This window comes from Gadus chalcogrammus, chromosome 2 (genome assembly GCF_026213295.1).
Source record: "Gadus chalcogrammus isolate NIFS_2021 chromosome 2, NIFS_Gcha_1.0, whole genome shotgun sequence".
NCBI classification, from domain to species: domain Eukaryota; kingdom Metazoa; phylum Chordata; class Actinopteri; order Gadiformes; family Gadidae; genus Gadus; species Gadus chalcogrammus.
The window spans coordinates 12,062,549-12,086,761 of NC_079413.1; the positions used below are offsets into that span (position 1 = coordinate 12,062,549).

General features: G+C 47.5%; 1 protein-coding gene across 1 annotated transcript; it reads right to left on the reverse strand.

The window, feature by feature from the left end:
• Nucleotides 1-6,689: 6,689 nt before the first annotated feature.
• On the reverse strand, nt 6,690-11,038 carry LOC130374566 (uncharacterized). Its single transcript, XM_056581404.1, has 2 exons — nt 9,654-11,038; nt 6,690-9,309 (listed from the first exon to the last, which is right to left on the reverse strand). The coding sequence occupies exons 1-2, from the start codon at nt 10,218-10,220 to the stop codon at nt 9,049-9,051; spliced, it is 828 nt and encodes a 275-aa protein (XP_056437379.1). The 5' UTR covers nt 10,221-11,038; the 3' UTR covers nt 6,690-9,048.
• Between the last annotated feature and the right edge of the window lie 13,175 nt (nt 11,039-24,213).

Sequence of the window (24,213 nt, forward strand, 5' to 3'; positions counted from 1 at the left end):
TAATTTGTTGATATTGTATAAGTCTCTGATGGAGGAAACCCATCGCAACGGAATACCCGGTCGGATCCACCTGATCGTGTGTGTGTGTGTGTGTGTGTGTGTGTGTGTGTGTGTGTGTGTGTGTGTGTGTGTGTGTGTGTGTGTGTGTGTGTGTGTGTGTGTGTGTGTGTGTGTGTGTGTGTGTCGCAGAAGACACTAGCATGCACAACAATTTAATAAATAACATGGCACATGTTCTATATCTGAAGTGACTGGGTGTATAATTTCTCTGCCATTTTGTGAGAAAAAAGTGTTCTGTATTTTTGCTGCAGATTGCCTTCAGACTAACGCCTCGTTTCCACATACGTACATTCTCGTATGCGATCCAACCGTCTCCGACCGAAAGTCCATTCATTCCTATGTGATTCTCCGTAATGTCCGTTTTTCCTCCGAGACTCCTCCCCTCCGTATAATTTCTGGCCGGTATGTCCGTAATATACGTTCAAAAAATGTAACTTTCGCCGTTGTTTTACGGAGATACCGTATGAAAGTTTTTAAGTTTTTCACAAAACATATAAGTACTTGGCAGGCCAAACTCATCGCCGATCTCTTTCCAAGCCTGGTTTTTTTTTTTTTTTTATCTCTGTATATGTCGATCCTCATGTTCCAAAGTACCGGTCTCCTAAAAACTGCCTTTATCATACGCTCCCCCATCTTTTGTCCGTAAATAAATTCATGTCCGTACGTAAAACACTAGCGACTCCTTCCATAAATCTACGGAAGCACGGATACGAAAAACATACGTATGTGGAAACGAGGCGTAAGTATCTCCTCTGTTGGTCAAGTTATGTGTTGGTGAGTAATATACAGACCTGCAAACTCCTCAGAGGAAAAAAGGTGACAGTGTCACAGGGGGATTTTTTTAACCCGGTTTTGGGTATTTAAACCTGCGTTCACCGCAGATTTCATGTGTTCACAATGGCATGCCCTTTTGATGAGAGAACTGCTGATATCGGAGCGCAAATTATACGTGCAATCCACCGGGAGCGATTGATAAGACCACGGCTCGACATCTTGGCATATCAAATGACTTTTGGCTGTAGTGGAGAGATAGGCCTATAGATTCTCGCGCAAATCTTTAATATATTTAAATAGCCTTACATAGCCAACACTACCAATCGAGGACCTGGCCTCAGTTCACTATTTGCTTAGCCCTCCGTTTTTTGCAAATGGTCGTTTTATCTAGGCTATAATGTTGGAGATGCTGAGCACATCTCAGTCCTTTCAGATGACCCATCCAAAATTTGTATCGGCCTCATATCATACAAAGAGCAATATTGTCTGAGTACTATGCCGAGAGGCACTTACAACACAAAGTATAAAATAGTCCTAACGGACTTGCATCCACTGGAGAATGTTTGATCGTTACACGCATTAATCCATCTTGATCTGTGAAGTTGATGAATTGCCACTTTTAGGTTTTCTACCCAGTTACCAAAAAAATAAACATTTGAAATAGTATGCGCTGTGGCAAGCACATGGTTTGCATGTGTTACTTCGAAGGCAAAAAAAATCTAAAATACAACAAAACACAAAAACCTACATTCAACCAGTGGGGTATGGGCCCTGACTCTCTATTTAAAGGTAGGATCTTTAAGAATGCTTAACTGGGATATTTATATATTCATGGATCATGCTTTTGACGTGTAACTAACGCATTTACGCGGTCAGCGATCCGCTGCCAGGCTTTGGTTCTCCGGGTTGCAGAGGCTTTAGCGTTCCCTTTTCTTGTGATAATGTCCTTCTCCTCGTCATAGCTCTCCAGGAGAACCTGAAGTTCCATTTCATTGAAATAAGCGGCCCGTTTCGCCATTTCGATCAGGGTTCCCATGATCCATACATCACGTCTTTTTAGGTTCGGCGTGGACGCGCACAACCCTGTGTTAACCAACCCCGAGTTGATTGAACTAATGCATAACCGCTGCTGTGGAACCGAAAACTCTGGGTTAGTCGGCACAGGGTAAATCAACCTAGAGTTCAGCGTTAACTCAGTGTTTGTTAAACCTCCGTTCGTGGAACACCCCTCTGGACGAGTGTTTCGCAAGCTCTCTTGCGTCGTTTGGCTGCATGCATGCGCATGCGCGGTAGCCAGGCGACCGTCTCATCCAATGGCGAGCTCAGTTGGCGCTGTGTGATTTAAGAAAGATTCTGAAGCAAGTGCTGAGATTCCGATTGGCCCAGAGAAATGTCAATTATAAGAATGATCCAATAATTTTTCACAATTCTGCCCCCCCCCCCTCACACCGTACTCTTCCAGTTCATACTGTTTTTGCTTATAAATATTCAGCCTTTTTTTCTGCAGATTGACAAGCAAACTCAGGCTGTCAACAGAGTCAAGGCTGTCACTGTAGGCTCAAGTTTTGTGGTGAGAATCTGCATTTTTTGGTCTGTGAAAATGGTAATTAAAAATAAAATTCACTGACTCAGGTGGAGTCAACGATTCTGGAGAATGCTGGTTGAGAAAATCAGTGAATATCTCCTAGCCGTACTGTGTCCTGGGGGGAAAATCTGGTGTTAATACACCTAGACAGCCTAGGCTGTATATTAACACCAGCTTTTTTTTCAGCACGCACACACAGTACGAACAGGTAGTGTATCGTGAGGAGATGTTCGGTGATTCTGACAACGATTTTTTTTGACAGGTGTTCTCCAGAATCAGACTCACCCATCTATAACTTTACATACCAACACACACTCACTGGCCACTTAATGAGATACACATTCATGTATGGCTCTGCCATACATTCTACTTTTACAAAGTTCATTTATTTTTAATTTTGGTAAACATTGTCCAAAATGTTTTCCTACTTAATGTCTATTATTGAGGTGGTATAATTATGATCCATTTTTTTTAGATATGAATACTTGTCTCCATTTCTCCTTTGCAGTGAATGAGGAAGTGTGTCAAACCGTTGCTGTGAATGTGGAGATGTAAAGCCTGTCCCTCCGTTTTACCAAGTAGGTCCCAAGCATTAAAGGGACTCTCACCTTTGTTGTATTTTTACACTTTTTTTGGATAAGGTTAAATTGGTATTAATAAGGTAATAACACTCTAATATGCAAGACAGACCCACCAGGAGTAAAAACAAACAATTATTTTACTCTCATAATATTTAGTGAAAACTTCAACCAATAAAATTCTTCGGACCGAAGGACCTTATTGGCCGACAGACCTGTCTGTTTGCTGCATGGATATATAAGGTTTTCCGTCTGCTTCTTGTGGCGCATTCGTGCCCGCGTCATCAAGGCGCGTCCTCAACTAGAGGGTTTGTTTTGATTCCACGGCAGACAGTAGCGAGTAGCGACCTTAGCGACCGTAGCGACTGACGATGGCAGACCAAAGTGGTCCAGGGCGTACTGAAACTGAACCATTCAGTCTGATTAGGGGACTCATCTCGGACTCAGACCCACAGAGTTACCCTCCTCTGGAGCCTCAGGAAGACCTCCAGACTGTTGGCCACCAACTGCACCATTCAGTCCGATTAGGGGACTCATCTCGGACTCGGACTCACAGAGTTACCCTCCTCTGGAGCCTCAGGAAGACCTCCAGACTGTTGGCCACCAACTGCACCATTCAGTCCGATTAGGGGACTCATCTGGGACTCAGACTCACAGAGTTACCCTCCTCTGGAGCCTCAGGAAGACCTCCAGACTGTTGGCCACCAACTGCACCATTCAGTCCGACAAGGGGACCCGATTCGGCCTCAGAAGCCAAGTGGTCCCGCTCCCCTGGATGATTCTCAGGACCTCCAGACCGTTGGCAACCAACCGCACCACTCAGTCCGATTAGGGGACCCGTTTCGGACTCAGTCACGAAGTTGTCCCGCTACTCTGGAGCTCCAGGAAGACCTCCAGACCGTTGGCACCCAACCGCACCACTCAGTCCGATTACGGGACCCATTTCGGACTCAGACGCGACGTTGTCCCGCTAATCTGGAGCTCCAGGAAGACCTCCAAACCGTTGGCACCCAACCGCACCACTCAGTCCGATTACGGGACCCATTTCGGACTCAGACGTGACGTTGTCCCGCTACTCTGGAGCTCAAGGAAGACATCCAGACCGTTGGCAACCAACCGCCACAATCAGTCCGATTACGGGACCCATTTCGGACTCAGACGCGACGTTGTCCCGCTACTCTGGAGCTCCAGGAAGACCTCCAGACTGTTGGCAACCAACCGCCACACTCAGTCCGATTACGGGACCCATTTCGGACTCAGACGCGACGTTGTCCCGCTACTCTGGCGCTCCAGGAAGACCTCCAGACCGTTGGCAACCAACCGCCACACTCAGTCCGATTACGGGACCCATTTCGGACTCAGACGCGACGTTGTCCCGCTACTCTGGAGCTCCAGGAAGACCTCCAGACCGTTGGCAACCAACCGCCCCACTCAGTCCGATTACGGGACCCATTTCGGACTCAGACGCGACGTTGTCCCGCTAATCTGGAGCTCCAGGAAGACCTCCAGACCGTTGGCAAACAACCGCACCATTCAGTCCGATTAGGGGACCCATTTCGGCCTCAGACGCTACGTTGTCCCGCTACTCTGTTTGTAATGCTCATACACCTTTCTTATACTCAGTGGGACCACTGTCCTTCAACACGGGGCCTCAAAACGGTATCACACAAAGCCCATAAAATTACAGTGAGCCACCTGCTAAATTTCTTGTTTACTAGACCCCTGGTAGATATTATGACCCCTGGGAGTCTAAACACAACCCATGGGAGTCTAAACACAACCCATGGGAGTCTAGAACTTTTGTACTAAAATAACGCTTAGGGGGTGGGGCATTGGAGGAAGGCGGGATGATTTGAATGTGCTGTAATTCTCAAATGCAACAAAGGTGAGAGTCCCTTTAAAACATTATCGAGTGAAACATAGATATTATGGGAATAGTCATCGTTTTCCATGTGTTCATATTAACTGTCCTTGCACTTTTAGAAAGTGGAATGCGCTTTTAATTCATTTGAATAGATTTCATCTGACTGAAACCAGTAATTATCAAACAGAGCTGGGTATTTAGTTGCCACTTATGTCCTTGTATGGATCTTGTCTCTGAAAGGGATTACTGGTCTCACATTAATGCACACCTGAAGAAAAATGAGGTTGTAACTTGCATGTTTTTAGATTGCAACTTTCAAACAAATATTTATGGAACATTTAAATTAAATTTAAAAAAAAGTGCAGAACACACAGTTCTTATTCTTTGAGAGATTTTAAACCTCAAATAGTTGAGGTTTAAAATAGTGGTGGCCTTGGTGAGGGACACTCTGATGCACAGCCAGATTGCAGTGTTGAAGCCCTAAATTACCTTCCAAATGTTATTGAGTGCACACTTGCAGCAGCTTTGCTTAAGTTAGAGCATTTTACCCATGTACTGAGCACAGCAATCAATGATTTTCTGCAAGAGCTTCACCACCTTCAGTTCTCTCAAAATCCTACATTGATGGGGTTCTAGCTGATATATTCCAGAAGCACCAACTCCAGATTGACAGAGCTATCATAGAGGAAATATCCACTTCTCTGTGTACGGGGAGTCCTATAAATAAAGCCATAGATAGGGGTGGTCCTTTGTGTTCTGCATATCAACGTAAGCAATATTACAAGGCAAACTTTAATATTGTTGAACCAGTTGAGTATGTTTTAGATGCAAAAGAGAAGAAAACCTTTCAGTACGTCCCCATTCTTGAATCCCTAAAAGTGCTGTTAAATAGGAAAGATATTGTCGATGAGATAGTTTGTAATCATAAAACACAAAGTGAAACAGAGACGGCAAAATAAATTGTGTACAAGTCTTTCAGGGACGGTCTGCATTGTAAGTAAAACACTTTATTGTCAGGGCAAGAGTTAAGCTTATCTATTGGTTTGTATATCGATGACTTAGAGGTCTGTAACCCTCTAGGCACTTCCCGCAAAATCCACAAATTTGTGCAGTGTATTGGGTGCTGAGTAACCTTCCGCCAGGGTCCCATTCCTCTTTAACCTCTATTTATTTGGCTGTTTTGTGCAAAACAGACAATGTTAAGTCCTATGGATATGGCAAGGTTTTAGAGCCACTGATATGCGATCTCAGGTCTTTAGAAGTTGATGGAATTTTTGTGCCACAACTTGGCACATCGCTGAAAGGTACAGTGCAGACTATTGCTGCAGACAATTTAGGAGCACATGGACTAGCAGGCTTTGTTGAGAATTTCTCAGGCCGCTATTTTTGTCGTTTTTGTACTGCAACAGCTTCAGACATTGCATCACACAAGGTCAGATCAGGAACGTTCAGCCTCAGAACAAAAGAAACACACAGAACTCATGTCAGAGAAGCCCGCCTAGATAGTGGCAGTAGCTGTGTCGGAGTTAAAAGAGAGTGTCCATTCACTAAAGCACTTTCTCATTTCCATGTTGCCAGTGGCTATCCTCCTGACATTGCCCATGCCCGTAATTCCGACACCTCATTGTTCCGACGTCTCAATGGTCCGAAATATTTCCCATTAGATCGACATGCCACTATATCGTTTTTCTGCTTGAGATATTCTGTGGCAAAATATGGGGCTTATTTGTTTTGTCTGTCCACTGGTATGGGAAATGTTGAATGGAATTATTAATATCATCCAAGGTCATATACTTCTTTGATATTAGTAATGTAAGACAATATGCTATTTCAACAGGCACAATGCGGGCAGGTACAGCCGTAATTCCGACGCCTCATTGTTCCGACGGCTCAATGGTCCAAAATATTTCCCATTAGATCGACATGCCACTATGCCGACGGTTCAATGTTCCGAAAACGGAACCCATTGGTCCGAAGGTCCGTTTGTCCGACTTTTCAAAAAGGAGGCGCATTAGGCCGACGGTTCAATATGCCGAATAGGCCTACATATAAAGAGTTTTATACCTCGCTAGCGCTCTCGCTCTCTCTCCCAAATACAACATAGGCCTACATATCACGTTCACGATGAATATTGGAGAGCAAAGTGACAACACATTCATTTCGACAGGGTGTTTCAGCCCCATGGACAGAGAGCGTAGGTCTAATTCTCAACACGGGCACGAACACACACACACACTCACACACTTGACTAAGGCCCCGTTCACACGAAGCCGATTTCATGGCGAAACCGCAAAGGTCTTGTACGGTTCGGCCTTCCGTACACACAAAGCCGGCAAATCCGCTGACCGAAACCGCAAACTTCTGAAACCACCCTCGGAGGTGGTTTCAAATCTACCCGGTTTCGTTTTGGATTCGTGTGTACGCCTGAAACCGACTGAAACCGCAAACCATGACGTCATCGCCCCACCCCTCGACCTCCTAGCCAATGGCTCTTAAGCCCGCGGAGTCTCAGAAATCACAACAAAAAAGATGATGGCGGACTACAAGCTTTTAATCGTTCTGCAGCATATCATGTCCCTTGTTGGGTTGCTAAGCCATTATTTATTGAGAATCCGCGACCAAAATGAGAGAAGAAGGATGACGGACCGACTAATACACGATTTACATCAACCGCGAAGCTCTACCAGGAGCAGATTTTGGGTGAGACCCGGCAGAACCAGCAGTTGGTGGGACAACTTCGTAAATGGAGTTGTCGTGGCTGATGAATGGAGGGAGAACTTCCGCATGTCCAGAGCTTCCCTCGTCACACTGAGCGAAGAACTCTGTCCATACATCGATGGACAATCCACAACCATGAGGGCACCGGTTGATACCGTCAAAAAGGTTGCGGTAACGCTCTATTATCTGAGCGACGAAGGACGGCTACGGAAAACTGCCAACGCCTTCGGCTTGTCACGACCGACCGTTTCCACCGTGATCAGAGAGACATGCAAAGCCATCTCCATCCATCTGGGTCCAAAATATATCAAGATGCCTTTTACGGAGCCCGAGGCAGAGGATCTGGTTTTGGGCTTCCATCGTGCTCATGGCATGCCACAGTGTCTGGGAGCGGTGGACGGCACCCACATTGAAATCAAACAGCCATCCAGAAACTCCATGGACTACATCAACAGGAAAGGCAAACATTCCCTTAATGTGCAGGCTGTCTGTGACTTCAAGTTCAGATTCATGGATGTATCATTAAAGTGGCCTGGGAGTGTACATGATGCACGAGTTTTTGCTAATTCCAAGCTTAGCTCGTATTTCAAAACTGGCAAGATCCCTGCTCTGAAAAAGCAGATTGTGGACGACGAAGCGGCCATACCAATTTTCCTTCTTGGGGACCCAGCCTACCCCCTGCTGCCTTATTTGATGAAGGAATACTCCAGTGGTGGCTCCACTGGTTTGTGTAGGGCTCGCATGGTCATCGAGTGTGCTTTTGGTCGCCTTAAGGCCAGATTCGCTGCACTGAGAAGGCCTATGGACATCAATTTGCAAGACCTGCCCCATGTTATTTACGCTTGTTTTGTTCTGCATAGCTTTTGTGAGGACAGCAAGGAGACTGTGGCTGAGCGCACTGTGATGGGAACAATACACAGTGACAATGAATGGCAGCCTCCTACGCAATGCAACTACACAGAATGTAATGAGGGTGAGGGAAAGCGAGTGAGAAGAGTGCTCACAAAGTACCTGGACCCTTAAACCCAAGTGGCTACTGTGTTGAATGTTTAGATAGTTATGATTACTCTGTCATTGAAAAGTGTTGTTGAAAATAAACAGGATGGCAAATTTCAAATCTTGTTTTTATTGAAGTGCAAAATAAATAACAGTCAAAGGCCTATGTGCAAAAGTAGAAAAGTTCAAATGTAAAAATGACACGCATAAGACAAAATATAACAGAACTAGTAAAAGTAGTAAATAGTGCAAACATAAGTAAAAGTATTAAACTGCAAACATAAGTAAAAGTAAACAGTGCTCACTCCACATCGTCAAGCTCCAGCAATGCTCGTCTGTATGAATCATGTATATTCCCTGGGGTGCGGGTTTGCGATGGCGTGTGAGCAAACTGACTCATTGGTGTGCCGTTGTGTTGGTTGTGGCGTGGTGTGGTTTCCATGTATGTTGAGTGGTAGCTATTGTATTGTCCGCTATGGGGGGGGTACATATTGCGTCTGTTGTGGCGGTCGGTACATAATTTCCTTCATCAAGGTAAAGCCGTCCTGGATAGTGCTGCAGATGTTGGCAATGTTGGTGTTTAATTGCAATGTGCTCTCGGCGTAGCTTCTTGCAGACTCCTCAGCCAGCTCCATCATCCTCCTCTTCATTTGGCGGTCCTCCTCAGCTTCCGCCACCGGGTCAGGCCGAGCTTTCCTCTTCAGCCGGTCCTTTCTGTGGCTGTCGAGCTTTGCCTTGAATAAAGATGAGCAGAATTACATTAGTATTGGGCAGTAGCTTCACTACTTCACTACTAAGCTTTGGAATTTTGAGACATCACACACGCAATCTAAATTGATGCAAACACACATGTGCATGACATTGTGTTCAAGTTAAACATGCTTGTTGAGTTATATTCTCAGGGAACATGCATACACAAACGTGCTAATGCCCATATACAATTCGATTTTATCTGTAAAGCCCTTGGTCACCATTACAGTCTCAAGGGGCTTAACAGGCCAAATATTTACGATCCGTCCCCCTGTCGATGGCCGCCTAGCATATAGCCAGCCAACCAAGCTTGAAATCATTAGCCTACCTGGAGCAAATGTCGGCGCTGTTTCACAACGGCAGGAGGAAGACAGTCACTGGATTCCTCCGAATGTGGCGATGGCGACTCCATTGTTGGGGTCGAGCACCCCGGCGACTCCAAAAGGTCATCCGTCTCCATGGCTCCCTCGATGCAGCGCGTAGCGGGCGAGCCACCCCAGATCTCTTGGCAAAGCTCATAAAAAAGCATCACCACACGCCCTTGGCCACTTCGACGCCCTGTGTCCACTGCCCCTCGGTATTTAGAACGGATGTTCTTGAGCTTGCTCGTGAGCTGCGTTTTTGTAATCGCCATTGCATCGTGGGGGAAGTCTTCAGCTGCCTCCTTGGGATACTGGTCCTGCATTGCCTTCAACAAGTCCGTATATTTGGACTGGCAGGACTCCCAGTCGACATTCTGTTGCAATTTAGTTACTTTATACTCTAATGTGAGCCGCAACAGCATCTCGCACTCATGGTCAGACCAGACAAATATCTCTACTTTCTTCGCGTTCGACATAGTAGAAGAGCTGTTTGTTTGTGTTGTTAGTGGTTCGGGGGCAGCCTTTATGCGCATGCTCGCCTCTTCTTCTTATTTTATTTCTTCTGGATTTCTGTACCAGAAGCAGCGCCCCTTATGGGCCTGGAATGTGTACTACAGCGTTTCTACAGATCTATCCGGTTTCGCTTGGCTTAGTCTTTACGGAGATACTTCGAAACCGGATAGATCGAAACCGTAACGGTTACGGTTACGGTTAGTACACGGTATGAGATATAAGTTTGACTAAATTAATACCAGCGAAATTATTTAGGCTAAAAGCCCACTGTAATCACAGTAAACAACACATATAGGCCCACACACAGCTACTAAAGATAAAAAAAAAAATGTTTTTCACTCACCGTTTGACTTCTTTACGGGAAAAGTATTAGTCCTTGTATAACGTGCGCTTCATAAATTCACCTCTTGTGAACGTTCAAGCCCACAGCAGAAGTCTGGCTTGGTGAAGTGCACTGATGGAACTTAGCCTATCGTCTTTTATTTTTGGTTTCATAATCACACATGTGGAATTGTGCCTTGGCCTATTCGGCATATTGAACCGTCGGCCTAATGCGCCTCCTTTTTGAAAAGTCGGACAAACGGACCTTCGGACCAATGGGTTCCGTTTTCGGAACATTGAACCGTCGGCATAGTGGCATGTCGATCTAATGGGAAATTTTTCGGACCATTGAGCCGTCGGAACAATGAGGCGTCGGAATTACGGCTGTACCTGCCCGCATTGTGCCTGTTGAAATAGCATATTGTCTTACATTACTAATATCAAAGAAGTATATGACCTTGGATGATATTAACAATTCCATTCAACATTTCCCATACCAGTGGACAGACAAAACAAATAAGCCCCATATTTTGCCACAGAATATCTCAAGCAGAAAAACGATAGGCGGCAATGCCCATGAGAACTGGAACCTGTTAAGATTGCTTCGATTTCTAATTGGTCCTAAGATTCCTGAGCGTGAGCCCGCCTGGCAGGTCTTGTTAGACCTAAAAGATTTTTGAGCTTGTGGTTGCACCAGTCCACAACAATGAGTCAATTGCATATCTTGAGTGTAAAATTTCTGACCATAGACAAAGGTACCGAGAACTCTTTCCTATCAAAAAACTGCTGCCAAAGCACCACTACATAGAACATTACCCACAACTAATAAGGCTTTTTGGGCCTCTTGTAGGACTTTGGACCATCAGGTTTGAGGCAAAACAAAAAAAAAGTTTTTTTTAAAAGGTTATCAAACATACCAGTTGCTTTAAAAATGTCCCCCTCTCCCTGGCTGTGAAACATCAGTTTATGATTGGGTACCACTTATCATCTCCAAATATTGAGAAACCAATGCTGGATGTCTCACATGCGTCTTCTTCCCGTTAGATTTCTTGAAGGAAGAGCTAGTTCAGGCTTTTAAACAGAAAGATCTTAATCTAGCTACAATCTACCTTGCAAAAAATGTTTGGAGCAAGGGAATAAACTACAGGACAGGTATGGTACTTGTCCATGGGTCTGAAGGTGGCTTGCCTGAATTTGGGGAAATTCAGATATGCATTTTGCATCAGAGACAGTTTTTTTCTGTTGAAACTGTTGTGTGGATGGTATAGTGAGCATTATGGAGCCTTTGAGCTGACTCCATGTCCAACACGAGAACTTGCTCTTGTGGAAGTCTGTGAACTGGTCGATGAGTATCCATTGGCTGCCTATTGTGGTAGAAATTAATGATTATATTCTATGGTAAGCTATGATTATTATTGGGCCTATATATCTAATGGTAGAAAACATGTAAAGCGCCTTGGATTTTGATCCAGGGCTGGTCACGAGGCCTGGGAGTCTTGGGTCAGAGCAGGGGTTGGGGCGCAACCCCCCAGGAGCAGGAAGCTACTGACACGAGGTATGCTGACTCCACTTCCTGGGTCCTAGACTATCTCGGTGACCACCTGTTTAGAAGAATTTGTGTTTGATTATATGTGGACACCTAAAAAACAAGAAACTGCTGAGTACTGTGCTATTGTGTGTTTAAGAAGAGGCTGGAATCTGTTGACGGGGAGTACTCTAGAGACCTACTCAGGCTGTTCTCCCATGAAGACTCGATCACTGATAAGTATGAACAGGATTTATTTAAATAACGACATGGGAATATTTTGCATGGTAAATCTTTGGCATGAGCCCCGTCACTGATCCAGGGTGACGTGCGGACTCGGCGTATCCTGCCAGGACTAGCAGGGGCGGAGCCTTCCCCTGGACAAGTAGACTGAGGCCGACCTGGTGGTGGTGGTGGGGTGGATGGAGGTGCGTCGAACGAAGACCTGAGCAGCAAAGACATATGTTAGACTACTCTTTATAGAGCAGGTGTAGGCAAGTGATTGGTAGCTGGTGATTGGTGGCCAGCCGCGCGTGATTTGAGTCCTCCTGGTAGAACTACCAGCAAGCTTAACATTTCTCCCATAAAGACTCGATCACTGATAAGTATGAACAGGATTTATTTAAATAACGACATGGGAATATTTTGCATGGTAAATCTTTGGCGTGCGGACTCGGCGTATCCTGCCAGGACTAGCAGGGGCGGAGCCTTCCCCAAAAGAGAGGACGTAGGCCTACGCCGGAAATAGGTGATAACTCGGCATGTCCTGCCGGGACTGGCAGGGGCGGAGCCGACCCCAAAAATAGAATAGCGAAAGGAGGTAATGAGACCATACATACCCGCGTAGAAGAAGTGGACAAGGATCTATACTGCTTCTGGAAGATAAAAGGCATACCCAATATACGACATATTAAGAGTCAATCATACATACCGTAAAACGATAAGCTTAAAACCGTCAGCGAGATCGATGAATCGCGTAAAAGCAGTTGACTTGAAATACCTCAGCGAGATCAATTAAAATTTAGAGCACTCTGCAGCTGTTACGCAGCGAGCCACGAGTGCTTTCGTGCTGTACCAACTGCCGTGGTCGATTCACTCTCCGGGGTCGCTGCGTGACCTGAGTGCTTTCGCGTTGAACCACCAATGTGGTCAACGAACTCACGAGTGCCCTTGATGTGCCACCGACGTGGTCACGCACTCACCGGTGTTGTTGCAGCAAGTATTGTGAACTTTCATGTTGAACACCGACGTGGTCAACGAAATCACGAGTGCCCTTGATGTGCCACCGACGTGGTCACGCACTCACCGGTGTTGCTGCAGCAAATATTGTGTACTTCCGTGTTGAACACCGACGTGTTCAATGAACTCCGAGTGCCCTGCACTTGAGTGTTTGATATTATGCCACCGACGTGGTAATTAAATTTGCATGTGCCCGAGTTGTGCCCACCGACGTGGTCAACGCACTACCAGGGTTGCTGCAGTGAACGTGGAGTTCTGAGTTGTACCGCACCGACGTGCGCAACGAACTCACGAGTGCTTGGGTTGTTCCCACCGACGTGGGCAACGCACTCACCGGGGTTGCTGCAACGAACTAGAGTTCTGAGTTGTACCGCACCGACGTGCGCAACGAACTCACGAGTGCTTGAGTTGTTCCCACCGACGTGAGCAACGCACTCACCGGGGTTACTGCAGTCAAACCATGAGTATTAGATAACGTGCCACCGACGTGGTCATACTCACGAGTGCCCGAGTTGTTACCACCGACGTGGTCAACGCACTCACCGGGGTTGCCGCTGCAACCTTGAGTTTTATATTCCTATGTACGCCACCGACGTGACAGCGAACTCAAGAGTGTTTTCTAGATGATCCACCGACGTGGTCACACTCGCCGGGGTTGCTGCAGGTTAACCTGAGTTATGAAACCGAATTTTGCTTTATGAATTTAGTATCCGATAACCATCACCGCCGGTAGTTGCAAATAGTGTTGCTTTTGGCAATGAAAATTATGACTAAGAGTCGTCATCAACAAACCTTTATCGCGTGAGAAAAACGAGACCGGACGCAACGTGGATGCTGGGCATGTGACAATAGCAGTGATTAAATGCATAGTACAATATAGTTGGCGAATAAAACAAGACTAAAAAGTGTTTTACGAAAATAAGACCGCTAAAATGTCTCTTCATTTTCGTTGACCTAAACTAGGCGATAAAGACTTATAACGTTATTTTGTTCGACTGGAACTTCAACTGTTCCAGACATAACATCAATTTTCAACCATTTACCTACAAGTGCGTCGTTTTTAACAAAACGACGCACTTGTAACTTCGATAATATCTAAATGGAATTACGATAACACTGGAAAGAGTATGAATGTAACTAAAACTAATAAAAACTAAAATGACAGCTTGACACAAGACTAGACCAACACTAGAAAGGAAACAGGCCACCAAAAACAGCTATGGTTGCAAACGTGTGAAACCTGTCTTAACCGACGTTAGAGAGCATCGTGTGCGCTTGAAGAAAGAACCTTGAATTCTACCGGATGTAGGACGTCGAGTTCTGTGTTGTACCGCACAGACGTGTGCAACGAACTCACGACTAGTGCCTGAGTTGTGCCCCAGTTGTGCGTTGACGTGGTCAACGCACTCACCGGGGTTACTGCAGTCAACCATGAGTAATAGATAACGTGCCGCCGACGTGGTCATAGTCACGAGTGCCCGAGTTGTTACCGCTGCGCTTTGGTCAACGCACTCACCGGGGTCGCCGCTGCGAACCTTGAGTTTTATTTTTCCATGATATGCCACCAACGTGACACCGAACTCAAAGAGTGTTTTCTAGATGATCCACCGACGTGGTCGAACTTGCCGGGGTTGCTGCAGGTTAACCTTGAGTTATATAGCCGAATTTTGCTTTATGAGTTTAGTACCTGATAACCACCACCACCAGTAGTTGCAAATAGTGTTGCTTTTGACACCGAAAATTATGACTAAATGTCGTCATCAACAAACCTTTATCGCGTGAGGAAAACAATGCTGGTCATATGACAATACTATAATTAAATGCGTAGTGCAATGTTGTTGGCGAATACGAACGAGACTGAAAGTGTTTTTACAAAATAAGACTGCTAAAATGTCTTAATTTCCGTTGACCTAAACTAGGCGATAAACTGTAATAACGTTTTGTCCAAACGGAACTTCAACTGTTTAAGACATAACATCAATTTTCGACCGTTTACCTTATTTAACAAATCTACGCACTTGTATCTTTGATGATACCTAAACGGAATTTCAATATGTTGCATATTCTTGAAGAAAGTTGTCCAATCCCGGGATGCTTTTAACTGACTTCATTCATTATAAAGTCGGCATGTTTCGGTATGGTAACTGAAGCTTAACGGAGGGAATTGTATCTAACGCGTGAGAGGGGAAAATACCGTGATCTACTTCAAGCCCCCGGGCATAGGCCCGGGGTGGCTCTCTGCCGTCTACCTATTGATCTCTGGCCTCTCGAGTTCGAAACCACCCGCTAGAGGACGTCAAGTGGGCGTGGCCTAGTGGGCGTAGCCGGGGTGACGTAAAGGCTTCGGCTCCTTCTGTGGTGGAGCAGCCTTCAATAAGGTTCTATTTCATTCTTACTGACCGCCAGAGGCAGTGCTTAACACTGGATGTTATCCATCGCGCATGCGCAGGTCGAGTATTTAATATCAACAAAGTCACACGTGACCGGGGATGACGTCGGGCCGCCCGTCTATATAAGGCCACGTCACTCTCCAAGATGTCCCTTGTATCTTCTCGCAGTAGCGAATACAGGTTAAGAGTAAGAGATAAGCTTGAATAAAAGCAATATAAGCCGGTGACTCTTTGCTGGTAGCCCTGCAACCGCATGGTTGGAGCCGCGATTTCGTCCTCCAAGGGCTGCGATTAGTCACGCACGGCTATGTTTTGAACGCCGCATACCGGTGTTTTCGCCGGTGAGCTCGGCTCACGCTAGACTAACACAGCGTCTTCATCAGCTGTAGGCTGCTAAGGTAAGTATTCTCTCTGTGTTAGCTTTAAAGTTAAGTAAGATAAGGGGATCCTGTTTTCGGCACCCGCTTAAGCTTACGTTTTGTTTTGTTTGCCTCGCTGCATCGGAGATTGCCATTACCGGCGTCTGCTGCCTTTTGTGGCAACTTTCGTTTAAGTTCATTAAAGGCTCCCAGAGTGTTTTCGCTCGTTAGAGCGTGTACTCCCTTATTTTGAATTAAAGAGCAGAAGCTCCCCATTACGGTCGAGGCTAATGGGTAAATAAGAAAAATTAATTAATTTTGAAAAAAAAAAAAACAGAACTCTGTTTTAGTTTGAGTTTCTTACGTTGAGCAGTTTGCTGCACTTTTGTTAAATTATTACCGTTGGGTGCTTTCGCCTATTAGTAACTACTTTACTCTGGGAAAATACTATTTTTTGATAGCTTATTTCCCCCAACATGTTAGGCTCACATGGTTGCCGCACTTGCATGGCTCCACTGCTAGCCCTAGATGGACATGATGAATGCCCCGCATGCCTCGGTGTGGTCCACCTGAGAGAGGGGCTGTCCGACAATCAGTGTATGAATTGCAGTTTCATGCCACATGGGCTGAAACTGGCAAGACTAGCCGAGGTGGAAGGACCTCAGGTTGAAGGTGAGCTTCCCCCGCCTGGAATAGAACCAGTGGTACGAGTACGCTCCCCACCCAGGGCTGCCCCGCCCAGGAAGAAGGCTAGGAAGGCTGACGGTAATGCTGCCAAAGTGGACAAGCTAGTGTCAGAGTTCGCTGAGATTAAGAGTTTGCTCTATAACCTTCAGCCAGTCAGGTTGGCTTCAATCTCTCAGGCTGAGGCTCCAACTACACCAGAATGGGACGGAGATGCTCTGTCTACGAGGGCTTCCTGTAGCCAGTTCTATGAAGACAGGCCGGGACAGGGCGAGGTAGAGGCTTCTACCCAGGCTTCTGAAGGCGGCTCCCAACATGTAGGGAGTGGGTCTAGGGCAGGCTCAGATGCTTCCCCGGCCACGGTTAAGCCAGTGGTCCGAATGGCACTGGCACGCTTAGGGTTGGATGAGGCTCCAGCAGATATCGCCCCAGCTAGTGCATTCTTTAGGCGTGTTCCGCCACAAGATGTTTTTTCTGTGCCTCCCTCCCAGCCATATATTGAGGAGCTTCACAGGTGCTGGCCAGACCCCAGATCTCTATCTCATCACACCAGTGACAGCAGGGCCTTGGCTTCAATGCAGAATGCCAGCAAGCATGGACTTGACCGAATGCCAGCCGTAGAGCCGACCATTGCCTCCCTCATCGTGGCACCAGAGGAGGTGTTGAGGCCGAATGCTCGCTGTCCCAGGCCACAGTGTCGCATCACTGATGACCTGTTAACAAAGTGCTATGACACAGCGGCACGTATGGGCCGTATCGGGAACTCCTTGTCCCATTTGATATTGGCCCTGTCTCAGTCCTTGCAATCATCCAGTGTAGATGCTTCAGTGCAGAGTCTAAGTGACACGTCTTTGCAGGCATTTGCCTTCATGACCAGAGAGCTTGGTAGGCTGATGGCGTCGCTTACGCTGGCCCGCCGCCAGGTATGGCTGGCCCAGTCCCCATTATCAGAGCCATGCCGGAGGACCCTCCGCACTCTCCCCGTAGTTCCGGGAGAGCTGTTTGGCCCAGCAGCACAACAGGCCTTGGATCGTGGAATCCAGGCTAACCAGACACGGCAGCAGTTTGCTAGCCTTCGGGGAGCTGCATCCCTACCGAGGCAGCAGCCTCCACAAGGTTATGGCACCAATCGTCCTCTGCCGCTAGCACGTCCTAGTGGTTATTCCAGGACCTCACCAGCTCCTGAGCGACCCTATCAACCCCGTCGGGCTCCCACAAGGCCAGCACCACAGGCACAGAGGGGTCGGGGGTCGGGGTTTCCCCCCTCCAGGCCCCCAAGAGGACGTGGGGGCAGGTACTGACGGCTCATGGCCGGGCGTCGGGCGCTTCACCCAGCAGCACCTAATCTTCTGGGGAAGTTGCACTACAGACCCTTGGGTGGTGACCACGCTTTCCCAAGGGTACAATCTCCAATTCCGACGCCGGCCCCCAGTTTTCAGGGGGATCAGACTGACTACAGTCAGCGATCCCACAAGGCGACAGGCCCTCAGCCAGGAGGTATCCACCCTCCTGGAGAAGAAGGCCATCGAGATCGTAGATCCTCAGACACAGCAAGGTGGGTTTTACTCAGTGTACTTCTTAGTTCCAAAAAAAGAGGGTGGGTTTCGCCCTATACTGGACTTACGAGGGCTGAACAGTTTTCTGAAAGTATTGCCTTTTCACATGCTAAAGACAGCGGAAGTGCTCCAGGCCGTCGCACGGCAAAGCTGGTTCACATCAATAGATCTAAAGGATGCATATTTTCACGTTCCGATAGCACCACATCACAGGCCATACCTGCGCTTTGCATTCGAAGGGCGGGCCTACCAGTACAGGGTCCTCCCATTCGGGTTATCCCTAGCCCCACGGATCTTCACAAGGTGCATGCGTGCAGCGCTCGCACCAATGCAAGCCACCGGAATACAAATCCTCCCTTATCTGGACGATTGGCTTATTTGCGCTCCAACCCGGCAACAGGCAGAGCAGGACACCACAGCCCTCCTAGGCCATGTGGAAAGGTTGGGTCTTACAGTCAACTACGGCAAAAGTTGTCTAATACCCAGCCAACAGGTACTGTTCCTTGGCATAACCCTGGACTCCGTCCAAATGCTTGCCTTCCCGTCTCCACGGCGGGTAGAGGCCATACTCCAGATCCTCCTGCATTTTCGGGAGGACAGGAGGGTAAGGTACAGCCTTTTTCTCAGGCTGTTGGGAATGTTGACGTCAGTAACGTCAATAGTGCCACTGGGCCTCCTTCACTTGCGGCCGTTCCAAGTTTGGACCAATGGCCTCCACTTAGATCCAAGGTTGCACGGATCCAGGAAGGTCAGGGTGTCCAGTCAATGCCTCTTGGCATTACAACCCTGGAGACGCAGGACATATCTTGTCAAAGGTGTCGCACTAGGTTCGATCCCCTCACGCCGCGAAGTGGTGGTGACCGATGCTTCGCTCTCTGGCTGGGGGGCAGGGTGGCAGCACAGGGCAGTGAGAGGGCTCTGGAGTGCGCCGCACAGGACACAGCACATAAATGTGCTCGAGCTCCGTGCTATTTATTTAGCGCTCCACCAATTCCTGCCATATTTGAGGGGCAGACATGTTCTGGTACGATGCGACAACAAGTCAGCTGTCTACAATGTGAACCACCAAGGGGGCACAAGGTCGGCTCAGTCATTACAGGTTGCACAGCAACTTCTTGTATGGGCTCTCCCTTACTTTTCCAGCCTCAGGGCTATGTACCTTCCAGGGCCACAGAATACGGTGGCAGACTTTCTTTCACGCCAGAAACCTCGGTCGGGGGAGTGGCGACTCCACCCAGAGGTAGTAGAGGCAATTTGGAGCAAATACGGCACAGCAGAGGTAGACCTGTTTGCTTCAGAGTCCACAACACATTGCCCTCTCTGGTTCTCTCTGTCAGAGACGAGTCCGATGGGACAGGATGCCTTGGCACATCCATGGCCACGTCAACTCCTTTATGCCTTCCCGCCATTTCCACTGATAGGGTTAACTCTACACAGAGTTCAGAAGGGGAACCACAGGCTCCTGCTGGTTGCCCCAAACTGGCCAGGGAGACCTTGGTTTCCAGTAATGTACAGGCTGCTAGACGGAGATCCATGGTGCCTGCCGAAGAGGCGGGACCTGCTCTCACAGCTGGGGGGCCACATCTGGCACCCCAGACCAGAGTGCCTGCAGCTATGGCTTGGCCCTTGAGGGGCCTGATCCACTTATAATGGAATGCGACCAGGAGGTAGTTCAAACCATTATGGACTCAAGAGCTCCCTCCACCAGGGCACTTTATGCTAACAGGTGGAAGATATTTGCAAAGTGGTGTGAGGTACAGAAAGAGGTACCGGAGTGTTCCTCAGTGCCAATGATACTGCGTTTTTTGCAGTCCTTACTGGAAAGGAAGCTATCTGCTTCCACTTTAAGAGTCTATGTGGCTGCCATTTCATCCAGGCACATTAAGGTTGATAGCCGGACGGTGGGGTCTCATTCTTTGGTGATCCGATTTCTTAAAGGAGCCCAGCGGAGGAACCCCCCACGGGCTGTCAAGGTTCCCTCATGGGACCTACCTCTGGTACTTGGGGCCCTCCGTCTCCCCCCGTTTGAGCCCCTGGACCAGGCGCCACTGAAATGGCTGTCGGCGAAGGTGGCCTTTCTTCTGGCGATCGTGTCAGCCAAGCGTGTGAGCGAGCTTCATGCGTTGTCAGTGAGTGAAGAGTGTATACGCTGGAACTCAGATGGCACAGGGGTGGCACTGTGGCCTAACCCATCTTTTTTTTCCAAAGAGGCTGTCTTCGGCCCACTATAATCAGGTCATAGAGCTAGCAGCTTATGGCCCCTCACACCCACCGGATGAGGAAGCTAGTTCAGCAGAACTACTCTGCCCGGTGAGAGCCTTGAGATGTTACATACAGGAAACTGCCGGTTTTCGTCAGTCTGATGGCCTGTTTGTCTTCTACGGGGGCCCGAGGAAGGGGCAAGCGCTGTCCAGACAGAGGCTTTCGAAGTGGGTGGTGGAGGTAATTGAGGAGGCATACAAGTCAAGAGGACTGCCTTTGCCTCTTAAGATCAGAGGTCATTCCACCAGGAGTGTCTCCACCTCCTGGGCAGCACTACGAGGAGTGCCTCTAGGTGAGATTTGTGCCGCGGCCTCCTGGGCTTCAGCGTGCACCTTTGCCCGATTTTACAGGGTCAATGTAGCTGCTCACCACGCAGTGGCTGCAGCTGTTATTCAGGAACCCTCAGGCCCTTCCTAATAGGTGGGTACAGGATTCCTCGTGACTACGTTGGTAATAGTCATCCAGTGTTAAGCACTGCCTCTGGCGGTCAGTAAGAATGAAATAGAACGAGAGTTACGTATGTAACTACGGTTCTATGAATTCTGGATGACCGCCAGAGTTCTCTGTCACTCGGAATCTTGCGAGAAGATTCTGAAGGGACATCTTGGAGAGTGACGTGGCCTTATATAGACGGGCGGCCCGACGTCATCCCCGGTCACGTGTGACTTTGTTGATATTAAATACTCGACCTGCGCATGCGCGATGGATAACATCCAGTGTTAAGCACTGCCTCTGGCGGTCATCCAGAATTCATAGAACCGTAGTTACATACGTAACTCTCGTTTTGCTCCCCTTGTGGCTATGTGAGGGAAATGCAGCTTCTTAAAATACTTATCACATATCACAAGAAAGAGTATGAACGTGCCTAAACTAATAAAAACAAAAGTGACACCTTGACACAAAGACTAAGACTAGAATGGAAACAGGCCGCCAAAAACAGCTGTAGTAGCAAACGTGATAAACCTGCCTTAACCGACGTTAGAGCATCGTGTGCGCTTGAAGGAAGAACCATGAATTCGACCGGATGTAGGATTCGTAAGCTGTGGAAGACCGCCTTCCCAGCCGTTTGATAGACACGACCGGCAACCCTTGTTCAGCTTTTTAGATGAAAAATGCCTTGCAGAGAAGGTGACATCAGCGAAAGTTAGGCCCCGTATAGGGGGAAAAAGTCTGAGTAGGAGACGTGTACGCATTTGCGCATAAACCCAAGAACGCATAAACCCGAGAACGCATAAACCCGTAGAACGCATGAACCCGTAGAACGCATGAACCCGTAGAACACATGAACCCGTGGAACACATGAACCCGTGGAACACATGAACCCGTAGAACGTTGTGAGAAACACTGACTCGAGTAATATGTTAAAATAAGGATGAAAACTCCCAGAAAGAGCACACTAATCTATTCAAAATATCGAGTGAGTTGGAGTGGCCAACACACATAAATAATTGTAATACACCAAAATTGTTAACTGACATACATGGCTAAACAAGCAAATGAAAAATTAAATACCCCGTGTAGGGGAAAAAGTCTGAGTAAGAGACGTGTACGCATGAACGCATGAACCCGGGAACGCATGAACCCGTAGAACTGTGAGAAAACACCGTCTCGAGTAATATGTTAAAATAAGGATGAAATCTCCCAGCTCTGAGAGAGCACACTAATCTTTTTGAGATATCGAGTGAGTTGGAGTGGCCTACACGCGTAAATAATTTTAATAGGCCTACACCAACATTGTTAACTGTCATACGTAGCTAAACGAGCAAATGAAAAATTAAATACCAACGCGACTGAAACTATTAACAATAAGACTATAAATAATAATATAAAATGATACCATAATGTACCCGTTCTTTGTCTTTGGATCCTTTGAATAAATTGAACGATATGTGAATCGCATTGCGAGCAGAGGAACGTGAGAGTTGGTGAGCAGCAGCTGAACCAATCTAAAAGGCCCTTCGTCAATAAAAACCTTTTAATAATAATAATCAGTTACCACAGTGCCTAAAACCCATCAACTTCATTCATGTTAAAGTGAAGGGAAAAACCTCAGACACAAGGAGTTAACCGAACAGTGCACGGTATAAAGATAATTATGAACCTTTGATTGCGAACGTAGAGTTCTGTGTTGTACCACACCGACGTGTGCAACGAACTCAACGAATTCAACCGGATGTAAAATCCGTATGCTGTGGAAGACCACCTTCCCAGCCGTTTTGACGCTGCTTTGTTATCGCAAAACATGGTTATACGTTAACGCCGCCATGCTTTGCCCCACAGAACGCTAGCTGCTACGATAGCGTAAAGCTCGAACAGCGCAGACGACTCTGACCCGAGGGCGAACGTACCAGCTTCGACTGGCCATCCCTCAGCAAGCCATTGCCCTTGGAATAAACCCCCTAACCCAACCGAGGGAGCCGCAACCTGAAGCTGGACTGTAGAGCTGTGAGAGAAAATACGCTGCGGGGGCTAACGCGGGGACTGCAGTAGCCATGGTAGCAGGGCACGTGCCAGGTGCGTAGCCTGTGAAGGCGGAGGAAGCCGAGCCTGATGGTTGCTGGAAGTAGAAAGGCGCCGTTGCGACCGACGATAGCGGGTTGGGGGCCTGGACCCGTCCGGGAGTTCCGCATGGCGTTTCGACGGCGTCCATCCTGGCGCCAATGCTTTGCACCAACTCGGCGAGGGTTTTGTAGAACCAGGCGGATGTCCGTGTTGGGAACTTGTTGGTGGTGTTGTTGAGGATACCGGGGACCGAAAAGAACGGCTTTCTGCGCTCGCTTGCCGGGACCAGAAGTAGTAGGCCGACCAGCACGAATCCGAAGTTATAACCTCTTGGAGTGTATTAACCGACGTAGCAACTAAGCGACGAGATAATCAGAAGCACAGTAAAGCAGCAGTATGCGTCGAACGAAGACCTGAGCAGCAAAGACATATGTTAGACTACTCTTTATAGAGCAGGTGTAGGCAAGTGATTGGTAGCTGGTGATTGGCGGCCAGCCGCGCGTGATTTGAGTCCTCCTGGTAGAACTACCAGCAAGCTTAACATTTGTTGTTTTTCTGCACGATAAAGTCTTTTGTCAATTCTTGCTCCGGACCCCTCGTTTTCATTTTACTCTCTCTCTCTCTTGAATTTGTCTAAGTGTTATATATCTCAGTTAATCCACAACACTATCTGGTTGGGTGTGTGCAGATGGTGACATTGAAGAGGGCAATCTGTGTTCTGAGGTAAAGTTCCAAGTAATACAATTGAACAAAACATCTTGCTGGGCTAAATGTGAGATTTCTGCATGTTCCGCATATAAACGGGAGAAGGATAAGCTCAACTGGCTAGCCACAATAGCTGAAGTAGTTATGTTGGAATCATTATGTTTGATAAACTAAAGAAAACTATACAGTGCAACAAACCTTAACTCATCCATCATAATAACCGGTATTGTTTGTTTGTTTTGAGCCATGCTTCGTGCGCAGCTCGCTGCCAGTGATTCTCCGGTGGTGAGGCTTGCAAGTGTGTTAGTCCGGTGAGGTCTCTGTGTTTGGCTGGTGCTCTCTGCTTACTGCTGCTATAAACTTATAATTGTTCGTTACTCTTTCCTAACAGACAGTGAAGTGAGACCATGGCAGCTATTCTCAGAGTGATCCTGGGCCCAGACAGCCGTCAGAGGGTGACATTTCCTGCT